We start from the raw sequence: 17089 nt of genomic DNA, 5'->3' as shown, positions 1-17089 counted from the left end.
GTACCCTTTTTTTTGTATTTTTCAAACAAATGCATGTCAGCATAACATCTTATCGTTAAACATCAAAAGCTCTTTTTAATAAAAACTTGCATATGCAAGGCGAAAGAATGTGTACTTTAATAATAATTATAATATATTTATTTTGTATAGCGCCTTTAAAAGTAGCTTTCTCAAAGCAATTTACATACAAGCATAACTCCAAATGAACAATACTTTAAACAACATGCTCAGGTTTTTCAGTAGTTGGTTTCTCTAAGTAATTGGTCTCTATTGTCTAAGAAGGACTTTGAGCTCAGTTTAACACTGTAGAGTTAAACAAAAGAAAGTGCAAAACATTACAAAGAGTGCATTGAAATATAGATGAGAGCATTAGCAGGTAATGCAACTGGATCTGCCAGTGAGAAACAGAGCCTGGATGTGTGCAGAGAGTGGACAGTGAAGAATACAAACTTTCAGGTTTGGAGTAGAGAGTACAGCGTGATCATGCACATATAACACTGAACTTAACTTTTAATGAAGCTTAGTATAGTAAAGGTGACCATACTTCTGAAATGGAGACATTTCCTAGTTCAGTGGGCAAAGTATCACTGAAATCTCACTTTTTATACTATATCAATTAAAAAATGAGGACAATATTTTTTTTTATGTTTTGTGTGTGTGTGTGTGTGTGTGTGTGTGTGTGTGTGTTACAAATAATTAATACTTTCTATGATGTTTGTCGGCCAGAGCTATAAAGACAGCAAATGTTAACCATTGCCATTAGCAAACAAAATAAAACAAAATTAGGACATCTTATCATACTTATGAATTAGTACATCATAATTTTGTCTTTTTATTTTATAATATTGACCCTTTTATCATTTTGACTAACAGAATATTCCTTTATATGTCATAATTTTGTATAGTTTTCATAATTTTGATTTTTGTTATTATTTTGACTGCATTTCTCAGAATTTTGTCATATGTCATACTGATTATGATTTAGTATTTCATAGTTTCAACAATTTACACCATCATTGTGAATTACTATGTCATAATTTGAAAAAGTCATGAATTCAACTTTTCTCTCATAATTATGATACAGTATCTCATAATTTAAAAACTTAATAATTCTGACATTTTATGGCAATTTTGGTTTTGTGTCAAAGAATTGTTACTTTTTACGTCCTAATGTTGACTTTTTCTCTCATTATTTTGATGAGGTATCTTCTAATTTCAACAATTTGTCATAATTTTGACTTTATATCTTAGAATTCTTTTTAAAAAATCATAAATTCAACCTTTCTCTCATAATAATGATATACTGTAGTAACTCATTATTTAGACAGATTCATAATTATGACATTTTATGTCAATTTTGGTTTTAGATCAAAATTTTTACTTTTTCTCTGCTTATTCTGATTCTGAAATGTGGTCCCGTGATCTATCCTGGTTGTGTGGATTTTATTCAGCATGTCATGTCACTCCGCTACAGTAGGTGGCGCACAGTAACGTACAGATGAGGAAGCAGCATAAATACACGGCGAAAGAGCAGCAAACATGGCGTCCTCATACTATCAGGAGATGCAGGAGGTCTTCAGAAACAACAATAAAAGCAGAGAGTTCCAGGCTCACAATGCTAAAGTGCATTCAGTGGCCTGGAGCTGCGACGGAAAACGACTCGCGTCCGGATCCTTCGATAAAACCGCCAGCGTGTTCGTCCTGGAGAAAGACCGACTGGTGAGCGTTGGTTTGTCCCCCCATCATCGCCAACATGAATTTACAAATGATTCATATATGTTGATTATTGTCATTATTTATATATATTATTTATATAGTTAGTTCTTACTTTATTTAATACAAACAAAGTCCGCGACAACAACAAAACAAACTATTTTGGCTCTCCAAGCAGCTTTAAATTTCTTGGTCATGTTGTTTCGGCAAAATTAATGTTTGAATTGATATTTCCCACTGAAACCCTTTTTTAACTGGTGAACATCAATCATTTTGGCCACCACTGTTATTAAAACCATAGTAATTGAACTACAATAGTTTAGGTAGCATTTAGGTAACATGTGACCTTTATTAAATGAGATCTTGCTCATTTTTAACCTGTATTTCACGCATCAGGTGAAGGAAAACAACTACCGAGGGCATGGAGACAGTGTGGATCAGCTGTGCTGGCATCCCACCAACCCTGATCTGTTCGTCACCGCATCAGGAGACAAGACCATACGCATCTGGGACGTACGGACCACCAAATGCATGGCCACGGTCAGCACCAAAGGTGAATCGCTGAACTTATCTGTCATACAGTGGCATGCAAAAGTTTGGGAACCACTTGCAGAATCTTTGAAAATTTTAATAATTAAAAAAAGTTTTTTATTAAGTACTGTCCTGAGTAAGATATTTTACATAAAAGATGTTTGCATATGGTCCACAAGAAAAAAAAAATGCTGAAATTATTAAAATAACCCCATTCAAAAGTTTGGGAACACTTGGTTCTTAAAGGGATAGTTCACCAAAATAGCAAAATTATGTCATTAATAACTTCCCCTCATGTTGTTCCAAACCCATGAGACCTCAGTTTATTTTAAGAACACATTTTAAGATATATTTTAGATTTAGTCCGAGAGCTCTCAGTCCCTCCATCGAAGCTGTGTGTACGGTATACTGTCTATGTCCAGAAAGGTAAGAAAAACATCACGGTAGTCCATGTGACATCAGAGGGTCAGTTAGAATATTTTGAAACATCGAAAATACATTTTGGTCCAAAAATATCAACAACTATTACTTTATTCAGCATTGTCTTCTCTTCCGTGTCTGTTGTGAGACAGTTTAAAACAAAGCTGTTTGTGATATTTGTGATCATTCGATGTACCCGGATCTTTTTGAAACAGTTCACCAAATCGAACTGAATCGTTTTAAACAGTTTGCGTCTCCAATACACATTAATCCACAAATGACTTAAGCTGTTAACTTTTTTAATGTGGCTGACACTCCCTCGGAGTTAAAACAACCCAATATCCCGGAGTAATGCATGCACTAAAACAGTACACTGACTGAACTGCTGTGAAGAGAGAACTGAAGATGAACACCGAGCCAGATAATGACTCGTTCATGAGTCAAGAACCGTTTGCATTGGTTTTCTGATCACCAGTAGTTCTTTCAGACAGTTCGATTCAATAAACCAAACTTTTGGAATTTGAAGATCAAGGTAAATTGTACTTAATTTGTGCTCTGGGAAACATACAAGTATCTTCTGTTGCTTACGAAGAGCAGAACTAAATGGAAAAAAATATATATTTCGACAAAATAAGAAAAATTTGGCCATCTTCATCATGTCCAAAAGTTTTCACCCCCAGCTCTTAATGCATCTTGTTTCCTTCTGGAGCATCAGAGAATGTTTGAATCTTTTTTTAAAAGTGAGTTTATTCCCATGTGGGGTTCTCTTTGACCTGTTTCAGGGGAGAATATCAACATCTGTTGGAGTCCTGATGGTCAGACCATTGCTGTCGGCAACAAGGATGACGTCGTGACCTTCATTGATGCCAAAACGCACCGTTCCCGTGCAGAGGAGCAGTTCAAGTTTGAGGTCAACGAGATCTCCTGGAATAATGACAATGACATGTTCTTCCTGACGAACGGAAACGGCTGTATTAATATATTAAGGTATGGTCGGTGCAGTTCTAAGAGGACGCAGAGTTTGTGCGCAGAACATTTTAATGATTTCCATGTTTGTCTTTGTTTCAGTTATCCTGATCTCAAGCTCATTCAGTCCATTAATGCCCATCCGTCCAACTGCATCTGCATTAAATTCGATCCCACGGGGAAGTATTTTGCCACAGGAAGTGCAGATGCTCTGGTCAGTCTGTGGGATGTGGAGGAGCTGGTGTGTGTGCGCTGCTTCTCCAGGTCAGTTCATCAAGACTTTGATTCACAAATTGACTTTTTACCTCAAAATTATGACTCGGTATGTCATCATTTTGACTTCATCTCATAGCTTTTACATTTAATGTGATAAAGACATTTTAAAATAAAGCATTTTGTTTCATAATCATGGCTTTTTGACCTCTCATAAATTGGGCTTTTTATTTCATAACTATGACTTGGTATGTAATTTTGCCTTTTCATGTCAGCTCTTACATTTTATGTCTTTATGAAATAAAGATGACATAATTTTGACTACTTATCTCATAATTATTAGATATAAAGTCCAAATTATTGTATAGACTTCTGAAATAGTCAAAATTAACTTGACTCTATCACATAGTTTTCACTTTTTATGTCATAAAAACTTTTAAAATAGACCTTTGGAAAAAAAAAAACTTGTTTGGATTTAAAATGTTTGACTTATTTTGCCATGTGTCATAATTTTTACATAATTTAATTTCATCGTCAGTTGATGCAATGTTGTTGTTATTAGCTAAAATGATTAAAACTGAAGTCAGTCTGAAATTAAATAAAATTTAGATGGAAACAAACTAAATTAAAGAAGTTGCCTCGGCGGCTAAAAAAAAAAGTTGCTGTTAGTAAAATTACTAAAACTGAGAATAAAATTAAAGCCAAACATAAAAATAAAATAGTTACATTTCATACAGCTCAAGTAATCAGAAATATAAAAATACAAGCGGATTCAAAATATCAATAATATATTTAACAATATTATTACATATTTTCATGTTTAAATTGTAACATATTCACTGTAAAGGAAATGGGGAATTATTATTATTATTTGTATCACTTTCAATTCATCAAAGATGAAAGTTCATTGATTGTAATTTGTTGACAAACAAGCACGTTTGTCTTATTTTCATGGCAAATAATAGTCAATATTTCTGAATCCCGTCACAGACTGGACTGGCCTGTGCGGACGCTTAGTTTCAGTCATGATGGGAAAATGCTGGCGTCAGCTTCTGAGGATCATTTCATTGACATCGCTGAAGTAGAGACGGGTGAGCAGGCACATTTCTCCTGATCACGAGAGCTGAATCATGTGTTCTGTCTGACTGATGTCTGTCGTTGTGGGTTCTTGCTGTAGGTGAGAAGCTCTGGGAGATTCAGTGCGAGTCTCCGACCTTCACCGTGGCGTGGCATCCGAAGAGACCGCTGCTGGCGTACGCCTGCGACGATAAAGAGGGCAAATATGACAGCAACCGAGAGGCAGGCACCGTCAAGCTCTTTGGACTTCCCAGTGACTCCTAATCACCAGAGTTTCCATGTGTTCAAGGTTTACTCTGCTTCATCTGCTTCACTTGATATTATAGCTTTGTATTAGATTTCTACATATTTTGAAATAAATGCTGTAAGTAGTTCAAAGATATTTTGATGTTCAGCTAAGTTCTTGAATGATCAAGGTATCAATGACAAGTATAGAGAACTACATCCAGCAGCTCCTCTACAGAGCATAAGAATTATCTTCATCTATTTCCAAAAAATTGGCCTGGTGATGTGGATGGACGTCTAATCTGAGCGCTGTTATCATATCTGTGTAGATGACTTGCAGAGCATGTTATTTGTTGTTTCCCATACTTCACCACTGCCATTTTGTAAAAAAATGCATTGGATGTTTCATCTGAATCTTTTGTTCAAATGCATGTCTTGTGTCTCCAGTTTTAGAAGTGACCAGCAGAGGGCATCACTAGCTCAGAGGAAAGTTTATAATATTGGCATTTTTATTTTGCTTTTTTTTTTTTTTTTTTATGGAAAAACTTTATGTACTGTATTTTTTAAATAAAAAGTGTTTCATGAAGTATGATTGATCTAAAATCCATATGACATGTAGTGTTTTTTTGTTTAGGGCGGGAATACAAAGCTCAATATTTTCATGTGAGCAGTGTTATTTTAGTTCTATTTATCAACTATTATAGTATTTATAAATATTTTGAATTAGCTTTTTTTCCTGATTTAAATTTTTTTAGTTTATTTTAATAATTTTATGCATTAATAATTTTTGTTAGGCTTATATATATGTATATATATATATATTAGAGGTGGGCATAGATTAATTTTTTTAATCTAGATTAATCTCACTGTGATCTTGAAATTAATCTAGATTAAAATGGCTCATTCGAATTCTGCCGTCAGCATTCAGAATGTCAAACAGTAAGTCTTTGAGAAGGGGTTTATCAAGCTAGACGGTGCATTAGAAATGTACATCTCCGGTTTCCAAAATGCATCATCGAGTCCGTGCTGCACCACATACACATCCATGCACACGGACTGCAGACGGAGTTTGTGTGAAACAGGCGTGAGCGTAGCTCGGGTCAGCGGGGCCCCGGTGAAGGTTGTACCAGTGGGCCCTATTTGAAATTGTTTAATTTGTATGTTTGTTTATTTTTATTTATTTGTGCTATTACACAAAGTTTAAGTTTTTTTTTTTTTCAAGTTTGTAGGTGTCAAGGTACAGAAACTAAATAATTAAATGTAAAAAAAAAAATATTCTTCAATGTAAAAATGAAATATACAATCAAACCATTTATTCAGACACCTTCAACATTTCTCACAGTATTAAAGTTTTGCTATACATATCAAAAAAATATATCTGGTGTCTGAATAATTTTTGGTTTGACTGTTAAAACTACAAAATAGGCCTCAGCCAGTCGGTTATATAAAATATCAAGGTGAAAGTCATCATAGGTTGCTTAGTATAGACCCAGCTCCCAATCCAACTTTGAGAATACATTAACGGCGATATTTTTTTTCGCCGACAAGAGTCTCGCGTTAACGCAGCACGTTAACGGCGATAACGGCCCACCACTAATATATAATTTTTTAACATCTCTCATTTTAATATTTCAATCTATTTGTCATAAATAGATTTTTATTTCAATTAATGAAAATGTAGGCCTACATATACATACATGCTCCGATGTCCCGATCTGAATCAACCGAGTCGCGAACAGGCTCCGAAGTGCCGATCTGAATCAACCGAGTCGCGAACAGGCTCCGAAGTGCCGATCTGAATCAACCGAGTCGAGTCGCGAACAGGCTCCGAAGTGCCGATAAATCAACCGAGTCGCGAACAGGCTCCGAAGTGCCGATCTGAATCAACCGATTCGCGAACAGGCTCCGAAGTCCCGATCTGAATCAACCGAGTCGCGAACAGGCTCCGTAGTCCCGATCTGAATCAACCGAGTCGCGAACATGCCCCGAAGTGCCGATCTGAATCAACCGAGTCGCGAACAGGCTCCGAAGTCCCGATCTGAATCAACCGGGTCGCGAACAGGCTCCGAAGTGCCGATCTGAATCAACGGAGTCGCGAACAGGCTCCGAAGTCCCGATCTGAATCAACCGGGTCGCGAACAGGCTCCGAAGTCCCGATCTGAATCAACCGGGTCGCGAACAGGCTCCGAAGTGCCGAGAATCAACCGAGTCGCGAACAGGCTCCGAAGTGCCGATCTGAATCAACGGAGTCGCGAACAGGCTCCGAATTGCCGATCTGAAAACTTCGACCAAATAATGTAAAAAATAACTCCATAATAACTCTACAAATCTATGAAAGACCCAGATCACGTATCTAAAAATAAATCGCTAAATGAGAAATAATAAGAAGAGTGAAGTTTCCTACCATTCTGCTATGTTTGGTCCTCACGCGCGTCTGACGCTCCGCGGCGCGTCTCCGCCCCTCACACGCGCGTTTACAGCGCTAAATTAATCATCTTTGCTAATTATTATACATTTACTTCATTGTCAGCCTCAGGTACTTCATTTATTATTGTTCAATGAACTGTTTGAAACAAAAAAAGGTTGTATTTCTGTAATAATTCTAAATTATCAAAATAAAATATATAAAATAATGGTTTCTATTTTAATATGCTTTAAAATATAATCTATTTCTGTGATGTGCGCTGTATTTTCAGCATCATTCCTCCAGTCTTCAGTGTCACATGATCTTTAGAAATCATGAAAATATGATGATTTATTATTAGAACTATTAATAGTTGTGCTACCAAATATTATTTTGGAATCTGTGATACTTTTTTCAGGATTCTTTGATGAATAAAAAGTTACAATTAAATAAATAAACTTGAGTAAAAGTACAGATACGTATAATAAAATATTACTCCAGTAAAAGTAAAAATACTCCTTTTTCAATTTTACAAAAAGTACAAAAGTACTCATTTTTTATGTACTTAAGTAAAAAAGTACTGAAAGATAGATGTTTGCAATTTTATATAGGCTAATTTAATTTTATATTAGCACTTTATATATATATATATATATATATATATATATATATATATATATATATAAAATCCTACTGCTCAAAATACCTGGGATTTTTTTCCAAAATAACCACTATGGAGTCAAGATATATTTTTGTTGTTGATATGGACTTTTGTTTTAAAGTGTTTTAAAGTTTGTGGTTTTACAGAACATCACAGTTATATATGACATGATAATAAGGCCTGAAGTTAGGAAGAACATTTTAAGGAAAATATAATTATATTTTCATAATGATTTTTTCCTTCTCAAACCTTGTCTGTGGTGTAAAAACACCCCTGGCCAAAAGGGGTGCATCTCTTCCCCTCTTTGATAATTACTGTAGTTACCATGTTCTGAACATCGCATCCTTTCTTTTCTCCCCAGATGTAATATATATATATATAGGTGGTTGAATAAAAATATTTGGACATTATTTATAAAAATGACCTCAACTTAGCACCAGCAAGCTTGTTAGCTAGACATTTAGCATCAGCTACAATATTTACTTATTTTCAGTACTGTTATGAATAAACATTCATGTCTGTCTAACGTTACTCGTCTAGTTAATCCAAACAATATACATATGCATAACGTTACTGTTGATACACAATATAAAAACAGCATTTTAATAAAACTGTTAATATTATGGTAGCGGGGAATTTGGACATGCATGAGTTATTTTATTTAATCTGTGTTAGTTTAAGGTTATTTTATTTTATTTTTTAACCTAAAACACAGAGACGCTGATTGATGTGTCTGCATCGTTTGCACTGGAGTATTTCAGTGGGCTTAAACAGATCACTCTTTACAGCGGATTTAGTTCCCAAACAACTGACAATTTTGACCTAAATATGATTTTCAGTTACAATAATTAATCCTAAATTTCGACATTAATAACTTACTTTTAGCAACATCAGACACACGCACACTCACAAGCTTTGCCGGTTCTTACTTGAACCGTTTAGTGCGAGTCTCCAGAACTTCTGGAGACTTGCACTAAACGGTTCATTTGAATCAGTGAGTGGTCGACTCCAGAACAGCTGCAATCGGATCATTCTAATTCGTAAACGAATCGTTTGGTGCGATTCGCGATCTGATTAAAGTTTATTTTGAAAAGACTCAGTTCGTTCATGATGAATCAGACACCGCTTCTGCGTGTCGGAGCACGTGATATATTGAGAATGAGAAGTTGTCGTCATAGCACAAAGCCCCTCCCTCGATATCACAGTCTCCGCCACGTTGGAAGGATACCGGCCGCGAAACAGGATTGTTTACATGTGTTGTTAAGAGGAGGCTCTCACAATTCTGCACTGTTTTACCATGCCTGGAAGTTACTGCTGCGTTAAAAACGGCTGCAGTACCTCACACGATACATATGGAAAACATAGGAACAATGGAATACAGTTTTTTTAGGTTACACCAAGCGCAAAACAGCGGTATTTGGAGAAGCTCTCAAGCATACAAAATATCGACCCATACGAGCTCCCTGCAGCAGCACAGAGACCTGGACCATTTACCTCCATGCACACATATGGACATTGGGAATTATATATTTTTTTGGTTTAAGTTACTACACAATGCAGGAGTTTAAAAGTCACAAGTCTTTGGAGAGTTACGAGGCTTTCTGCTGTGGCTGGGTCCATCTACAGCAGGTGATGACAACAGTGTTGTACTGGCCAAAGTAAGTTTATTCACATGCGTTTTAGCGTATTGTAATTACATTGCATTTAGAATGCACTTCTTGACCAAAATGGCAAAGTAATTAACTGCGAATGAACACTAGATTGTAACGAGATGTTCAATGTATACGAACGTTTCCAACATATTTTGATGTAGGCTAAAGCTGTGTATGTTTAGTTATAATTTGATTTTAACCCAATGACACATACTGTACCAGGTTTTTTTTTGTTGGGGGCTGCAAAGTGGACAAACCAGTTCTGGGTTAGCTAGGGTAGTTAAATATGTGATTGCTAGATGTAAATGTCCGGGTTAGATTAAGCCATTAACAGCGTGAATGCAAAGTGACTTGCATCGTAAACAATATAGTTCCCAATGTCCATATGTGTGCACTGAGGTAAATGGTCCAGGTCTCTGTGCTGCTGCAGGGAGCTTGTATGGGTCGATATTTTGGATGCCTGAGAGCTTCTCCAAACACCGCTGTTTTGCGCTTGGTGTGAGCTTGTTCCTGTAAGGTCCCCTTTCTTTCACCTTATGTTTTTGCATTGCTTTACTTTCTTCCTTTTCTTTCGCGTATTCGTAGATCCGTCTCGATCTGTTCCGCTGACAAAATAAATGCGCAAAAATGAAAGCGCTCTGAAATGTTTAGTCGCGCCTCTGTGAAGTTCTGAAGGCATTGCCCCTGGCAACAGATAGCGTATCCTTCCATCAGGGCCGACCGGCTCAGACCCCTCCCAAATCAACCCAAATCGGCACGTGACTTCTCATTCTCAATAGGGCTTGGGCGCCGAGTTGCATTCTGGGACGTGGCGGCTATGTTGATGTTGCCAGCTTCGCGAATGTAAACATACAGCAAGTTGAACGAGAAGAGCAGAGTTGGGAGAAAGAAAAAAAGATGTCAAAATCGCGAAAAGGTTGTGGGATTTATAGGGATACGCTAAATAGGGATGTCAGGGACCGGTATGTGGACAAAATCGGCTCTATTAACGGTTTGGATCCATATGAAATTCCCAACAAATAGTGGAGTACCGACTGAGACTTGTCGCACTTTTGCATTACAGATATCTTCGGCTACCTTGTTTGTTTTGTGAGTGCCTACACTTCAGAATAATTCCGAAGCTACAAGTCATTGAAGTCTCATGTACAGTTCACAAATGGATGGGTTCAGGAGCTGCAGATCATAGAACCCCGGAACAGCGGCAAACAGTATACATTAATCCGGTAAGCTGCGCTCTAACGTTACCTAGCTGCTAGTTTAGTAAACGCTAGTGCTAACAACCATTCACAAGTGGACTTTTAACAATGTGTTTCAAAAATGTAGTTAGTAGCTGTCAACTCTCCTGTTTTTTCCGGGGGTTCTCACGTATTTGAGCTCCTTCCCCGCTGTCTTCCCGGTTTAGTATTTTCCTGTAAAATATCCCGTTAGCTCTTCTATCGGACCTGTCAAGTCTCTGTGTTGTTGTCCTGTTGCTACTCCTTGTCCTTCCAGCGAAACAGATTTTTTTAAAGGATAATTTTTCTTACTTGAAAGCAAGCTTAGCGTGATGTTGGGCTTTTAAAGATAGCGTGGTTTTTGTGAGAGCACGATTTCACGCCAATCTGTAACTAAAGTCACGTTAGACCTAGCTCCACAAATCGCTTAACGTTAGTTTTTGCTGTCAACAGAGGGATAGCAACAAAAAGATGAATGTTGAAATTTCCCGTATTTTGGATGAGTAACTCGAGAAATTTCCCTTATTTTCAATGTTGACTTAAGCTATATAAAATAATATTTAGATGTTATGGTCTCCGTAGTCGCGCCTCCAAGCAGGAAAGCAATGTAAAGTGAATCCATTTTAATTTTATTTTCCCCATGGCGATTATGTGTTGCGCTATTACACCCCACAATACAGCAATGGTTGAAAATTGTTTAAATAGATTTTTAATTAATCAAATTAAGACACACGGATGAGAGGGATTATGTCTAAACACTGCGCAGTAGTCCGAGTGGCAGTAAAGGAGGCAGTCAACGTGGCGGCCACGCCAAGTAATGACGTCACGACGCCCAAGCCCTATTATAGGGATTAACGATATGTTTTATGAAATGTAGTGAAGTTAAAAGAACGATCTTATGCTTTGGAATGTAGTGAAGTAAAAGTAAAAGTTACTCAAAATAAAACTACTCCAGTAAAGTACAGATACGTGAAAAATGTACTTAAGTACAGTAACGAACTAAAGCTACTCCGTTACTGTCCACCACTGTTTACAGTCTATTTATTTATTTTAAGCACATAAATTTGCTTATCATTGCTCATTTTTTTTTATTATTATTTTGATTTGCTTCCGTTTTTCATATTTGTAAGTCACTTTAGATAAAAACATCTGCTAAAAGACTAAAGTTTACAAGGTTTGTAAGTTTACGGACTAAGCAGAAAATACTTTTTTAATGTCTGTGCCATATCATGATTGCAAATTACAAATTTCGCCTGTCTCTGATTTGCATATACCAGACAAGGCTGTTTTAGCAAAAGTGTGAATAGATGCGTCTCTATTTCTTTGGCTCTTACTAAATGGTGGACTGGTGGAGTACACACTGTTTGGAGCAGCCTCCGGTCAGCAGGGAATAGCTGGTAAGTGAGATTAGGCTCAGGCCATCATTAATCTTTCTCCACTGTGACAGACACCAGCGTCCTCCGTGTCCACTTCAGCAGCCTGTAGTCTGGCCCTTCACCCCAGCAGGCTCCAGGATGTCTCACTTTGCCACTTCCTACATGTGACCTGCAGCTGCAGGCGTCTTTTTGATTGCTGCTTAATTACATTTAATTAAGCAGAGCCCATTTCCCTTGTGATGTCCAGTTTCCAGGCTTTGGCTCATCACCATTATTGTCATCCTCTTGTTTATGGTTGGGGATTTAAATCCATTTATTACTCACTAGGATTTTTTTCTGTTTTACAGTCTTAATTAAATGTGACCTTTTCCATTAACCATTAAAAGTTTTTTAAACTAATATATTATAAATGCTTTGTTTACCTCTTATTGTTACACTGGCAGAATAAATTAATTAAAATTATTATTTATATATATATATATATATATATATATATATATATATATATATATATATATATATATAATATAAGCACAAGCACATATATATATATATATATATATATATATATATATATATATATATATATATATATATATATATATATATATATATATATATATACATATATATATATATAAGCACAAATTTATGTGCTTAAAATAAATAAATAGACTTGTAAGCAGTGGTGGAGAGTAACGGAGTAGCTTTAGTTCGTTACTGTACTTAAGTACATTTTTCACGTATCTGTACTTTACTGGAGTAGTTTTATTTTGAGTAACTTTTACTTTTACTTCACTACATTCCAAAGCATAAGATCGTACTTTTAACTTCACATACATTTCAAGACAAAATCAACCACTTTTTCTAGAAATCATGCTTGATTTGAAATGTTGTTAAAAGACAAAAAGCAGAATTACTTTATTTGCATTTCCCATTATAAATGTATATATCTAAATATATTTTATTGTGTTCAGTAACAAAATCTCTTAAGTGAGTCATTGAATCATTCACTCAAATGACTCATTTGCAGTCCGCTTCATTGAGATGCCAGTATCATAATCAATATCTAATGCTTTATATTCCAAGCACATTCTAATTGGTTCTTTATGCTTTATGACACTCATTCTCCAAATCTGTAATTTTTCAGCACATTTAAATTTTTGAGTGTACTGTACCTTTAAACTTAACAATGGACCTTACATTTAAATGAATAGTTATTCAGATTAGCTTCTCTGATACACTTTTAAAATTACACTTTTATATGACAAAAGGTGTTTAATTCTTATGTTTTCATCCATGTGCTGCAGTTTACATGCTTTGCATCCAGTATTCTGCCTATTTTTGTTAGAATTTAAAAATTTTCGATGTTATAATAGTTCACATTTCTTTTGACATTTGCATTTTTTCTTATATAAGAATGAGCCATCATTTTAGAGTGTTATAAATCAGAAGATGAGGGTTTTTGCATTTAAATCAGCATAGATATGTTATGAATATAAGTATAATCTGAAACGTTATATGAACGGCCACCAGTGATAAAGAGAAAATTAATCTGTTTTAAAAGAGTTTAAATTCACAGTGTTTTATCAGGACTGCTGACATGAGGAGGATAATGTGAGTGTGTGCAGTGTTGAAGATATAGTTTAAATATATTTTTCTCATCTATAGAAAGTAAATTTTTACCGGCCAAGATGCAAAAAGCCTGATGTGCCTTTCTATTATTTCTCTATGCCTTTATTTTTTCATGATTTATGTAATAATTCAGTTGTGTTAAAATTGTCCTACATATGTCATAAACACAGGTTAACCCACAAAAGAACACACACAAACACAAATGAAGAGGCAGAAGTGAAATGCTTTCTGCTTTTCTCTGTTAAAATGACATGACACATTTTCGTATCTCTCCTAATTTCCATTTCAATAGATAGAGCTTCCAGGTCCCTTCTGAGGCTCTCTCGGCCCCTCAGGTCTTAATGGATTAGTTTCTCCACCAGCCATATTATTGGCTTTCGTTACTCTTCCAATTTGTCTTTCAATTCTTGCTCCAGTAATTTATGGGGCTTGATGTGAAACAAAGCATTTCTGACATGCAATTTATTAGCAGCCCACAGTAACCTTTGCTGTTCGACAATTCAGCCTCTCAGAACGTTGTTTTTTCAACAGCTTCTGAATAAATCAAATTTGCAATTCACATGCAGGAGCCATATTTTATGCTTGGCCACTTTCCTGCACTATTTGTGTTCAAATATTCAGATCGGACTCTTACTGTAATCAGGCTGTTTCTTGTGTGCAGACTTTTAACTAGTTAGTTGCCTCTTCAGGAGGCAGGATTTGAAACTGTTTGCTGCAGTTATTTAGGAAGGATATCCACTCTTAAACCATGTAAATCCTGACATTACAAGAACAGTTACATTTCCACACTGGATCACTTTACAAGTATATTTTGGAAATGTTTGAGTATAGGATACACGTGAAGTAATGAACACAAAACCTTTCATAGGAGCATATATATATATATATTTAGGGAAATCATTTGGAGCTTTACTGTTAAACTGTGAGTTTTTAAGGCAAAGATACAAGATTATATACGAGACGCTCGCCTTTTTTAATGCTAGACAGACTATAATCTTGTTAACGCTTTATTTGAATTCACAAAAACATGAACATTTAAACCTTTTTATAAAGCATTTTTATTTGCCTTTTAAAAAAATGGTACTTTAGGTCATTTAGGTTCAATAATGTATCAGATTTACAGTGATTTGGTTTGACAGATGTTGTATTACATTTCATGCTGTAAGAAAATCATTCTCTACATCCTCCACACTCTTGACCCTGGATCACAACCTCAATCGGCTGAATGCTTCTCAAACTTTTTTCTTTTTCTTTTAACCTTTCAACTTTATCGTATTTATACATATAATACGCTGGACATACATTTATGCAATGAAGATTAATTAATGTACACATGGAGAGGCAACTGAAATAAGCTGTTCTTAGAATAGTTCACCCAGAAATGGAAATTAGCAACAAAATCACTCAACCTTAGGCCATTAAAGATATAGATGAGTTTCTTCATCAGAAGATATTTGGAGAAATGTAACATTACATCACTTTCTCAACCATGGATTCCTCTGTAGTGAATGGGTGCCGTCAGAATGAGAGTCCAAACAGCTGATAAAAACATCACAATAATCCACACTAGTCCAGTCCATCAATTTACTTGCATGTTTGTAAGAAACAAATCCATAAATAAAGCATTTTAACTTTAAACCATTGCATTTGGCAACAGTTCATATTCATAATAATGCTTTCTCAAGTGAAAAAGTAAAACGTTCATCCCGTCCTCTCACATCAAAATCCACTGACATATTTATTTAGCATTGTTTTAATCTGTTATTCCTTGTAAAAGGTGTTTGATTTTTGGATTTTTCTTTGATTTAGACAAGGCAAATTTTCCACTTGAAAAATCAATTTTAGAGATGAAGGACTCATATTTCTGCTGGAAGGGTAGATTTGAAGCAACGATGGATTTATTTCTTACAGACACAGATTTTCACTTCAGAAGACATTAACTGATGGACTGGAGTGGTGTGTATTATTGTGATGTTTTTATCAGCTGTTTGTTCTGATGAACAAACCAAAAGCTTTGAGCAAATTCCAGTTTCTAAAAAAGTAAAGATGCAACCTTAATATCCATTTTTAAAATGAAAATAAATGGTATCGGTTGATGCTGACAGCATTACACATTGATCTACTAAATGAGTTTGAAACATGAAAGCCTATTCAGATTGGAAGTGTGATTTTGTAGCTAAATAACACACTGAGCATCCAGTATTGTGCCTCAGGATGAACTGTGGCCAAACTACACTTTTTTACACACTCAAACTTACAAAAACGTGTCTATAAATACAGCCACAGCAGACTCATAAGATAACAATTATTATTTTTATTTATTTTTTTGCTCCATTGCACTTTTTATAGCTATGTTCACATAGTTTCTGATCAAATAAAGCTGAAAGGTTGCTGAGGTTAATTCTGACAGAGTAGTTGATTATTCTGATCCAGAGTTCATAATTATTAAATGAGAAATGATCAGAGATGCAGTAAACCGTAAATAATTCTGCTAAAGTTACATTTCCATATGGTTTGTAATTGCTTTTTAAAGAAATCACATTCTAAAGTTGTTTTATTAACCAAAGCCCCAAACAAACAGCAAGAGGATAAAAACCAGTGTTATACTCCATCATATGTAGCAGTAATCCACATATGTTTAAGAAACTACTTTAAACTGAAATGAACTATTACAAATTCATTCAGGTCTCTGGCAACAGAAACTTGCTCAGTTTAATAGTTTAGACCTCTGCTTTCATTGCTTCATCCTGTACAGCCACAAAATGATGGCAGAAACAAATATTCTCTCATTTATAAATGATGTGATGTGGAAACATGCATGTCCAAAGCCCACATTAATGGCATATGTCATGTTTATGTACTGGTAGGTATTTTTTAAAACCCAATACACCTAATATATACAATTTTATTAAATGTTTTATGCTGAAACAAAAAGACCAGTCATAGCTATCGACAGTCCCCCAGCTGACAGTGTTAAAGAGTGATTTACAATAAATACATGT

General features: G+C 35.4%; 1 protein-coding gene and 1 long non-coding RNA gene across 3 annotated transcripts in view; both read left to right on the top strand.

Annotated features, from left to right (window-relative positions):
- The first annotated feature begins 1504 nt into the window (after positions 1–1504).
- thoc3 (THO complex 3) lies at positions 1505–5690 on the top strand. 2 transcript variants are annotated; one of them, XR_003293696.1, is made up of 7 exons: positions 1505–1719; positions 2110–2266; positions 3447–3651; positions 3733–3894; positions 4834–4934; positions 5021–5247; positions 5458–5690. XR_003293696.1 is itself a non-coding variant. In XM_026281156.1 (6 exons), the coding sequence occupies exons 1-6, from the start codon at positions 1540–1542 to the stop codon at positions 5182–5184; spliced, it is 969 nt and encodes a 322-aa protein (XP_026136941.1). In that variant the 5' UTR covers positions 1505–1539; the 3' UTR covers positions 5185–5690. The 2 variants fall into 2 exon arrangements, 1 of the variants encoding a protein (XP_026136941.1); XM_026281156.1 differs by having other exon boundaries at positions 5021–5690.
- Positions 5691–10808: 5118 nt separating this feature from the next.
- Positions 10809–17089, top strand: part of LOC113114274 (uncharacterized) — a 40167-nt gene continuing 33886 nt past the window's right edge. The window contains exons 1-2 of the long non-coding RNA XR_003293695.1: positions 10809–10824; positions 10926–11085. This is a non-coding gene — a long non-coding RNA (uncharacterized LOC113114274). The remainder of the gene's footprint in view (positions 10825–10925; positions 11086–17089) is intronic.

The sequence above is a fragment of the Carassius auratus genome, chromosome 14 (assembly GCF_003368295.1).
Source record: "Carassius auratus strain Wakin chromosome 14, ASM336829v1, whole genome shotgun sequence".
In the NCBI taxonomy this organism is placed as follows: Eukaryota; Metazoa; Chordata; class Actinopteri; order Cypriniformes; family Cyprinidae; genus Carassius; species Carassius auratus.
Note: the sequence above shows the minus strand (reverse complement) of the source record. Positions and strands in the feature narration are given on the sequence as shown.

Bases quoted from the DNA above. Each gene is read 5' to 3' on its own strand.
- thoc3 (XM_026281156.1), top strand. From the start codon at position 1,540: ATGGCGTCCTCATACTATCAGGAGATGCAGGAGGTCTTCAGAAACAAC. The intron at 1,720-2,109 runs GTGAGCGTTGGT...TTCACGCATCAG, and splicing joins TCCTGGAGAAAGACCGACTG to GTGAAGGAAAACAACTACCG. The intron at 3,895-4,833 runs GTCAGTTCATCA...ATCCCGTCACAG, and splicing joins TGTGTGCGCTGCTTCTCCAG to ACTGGACTGGCCTGTGCGGA.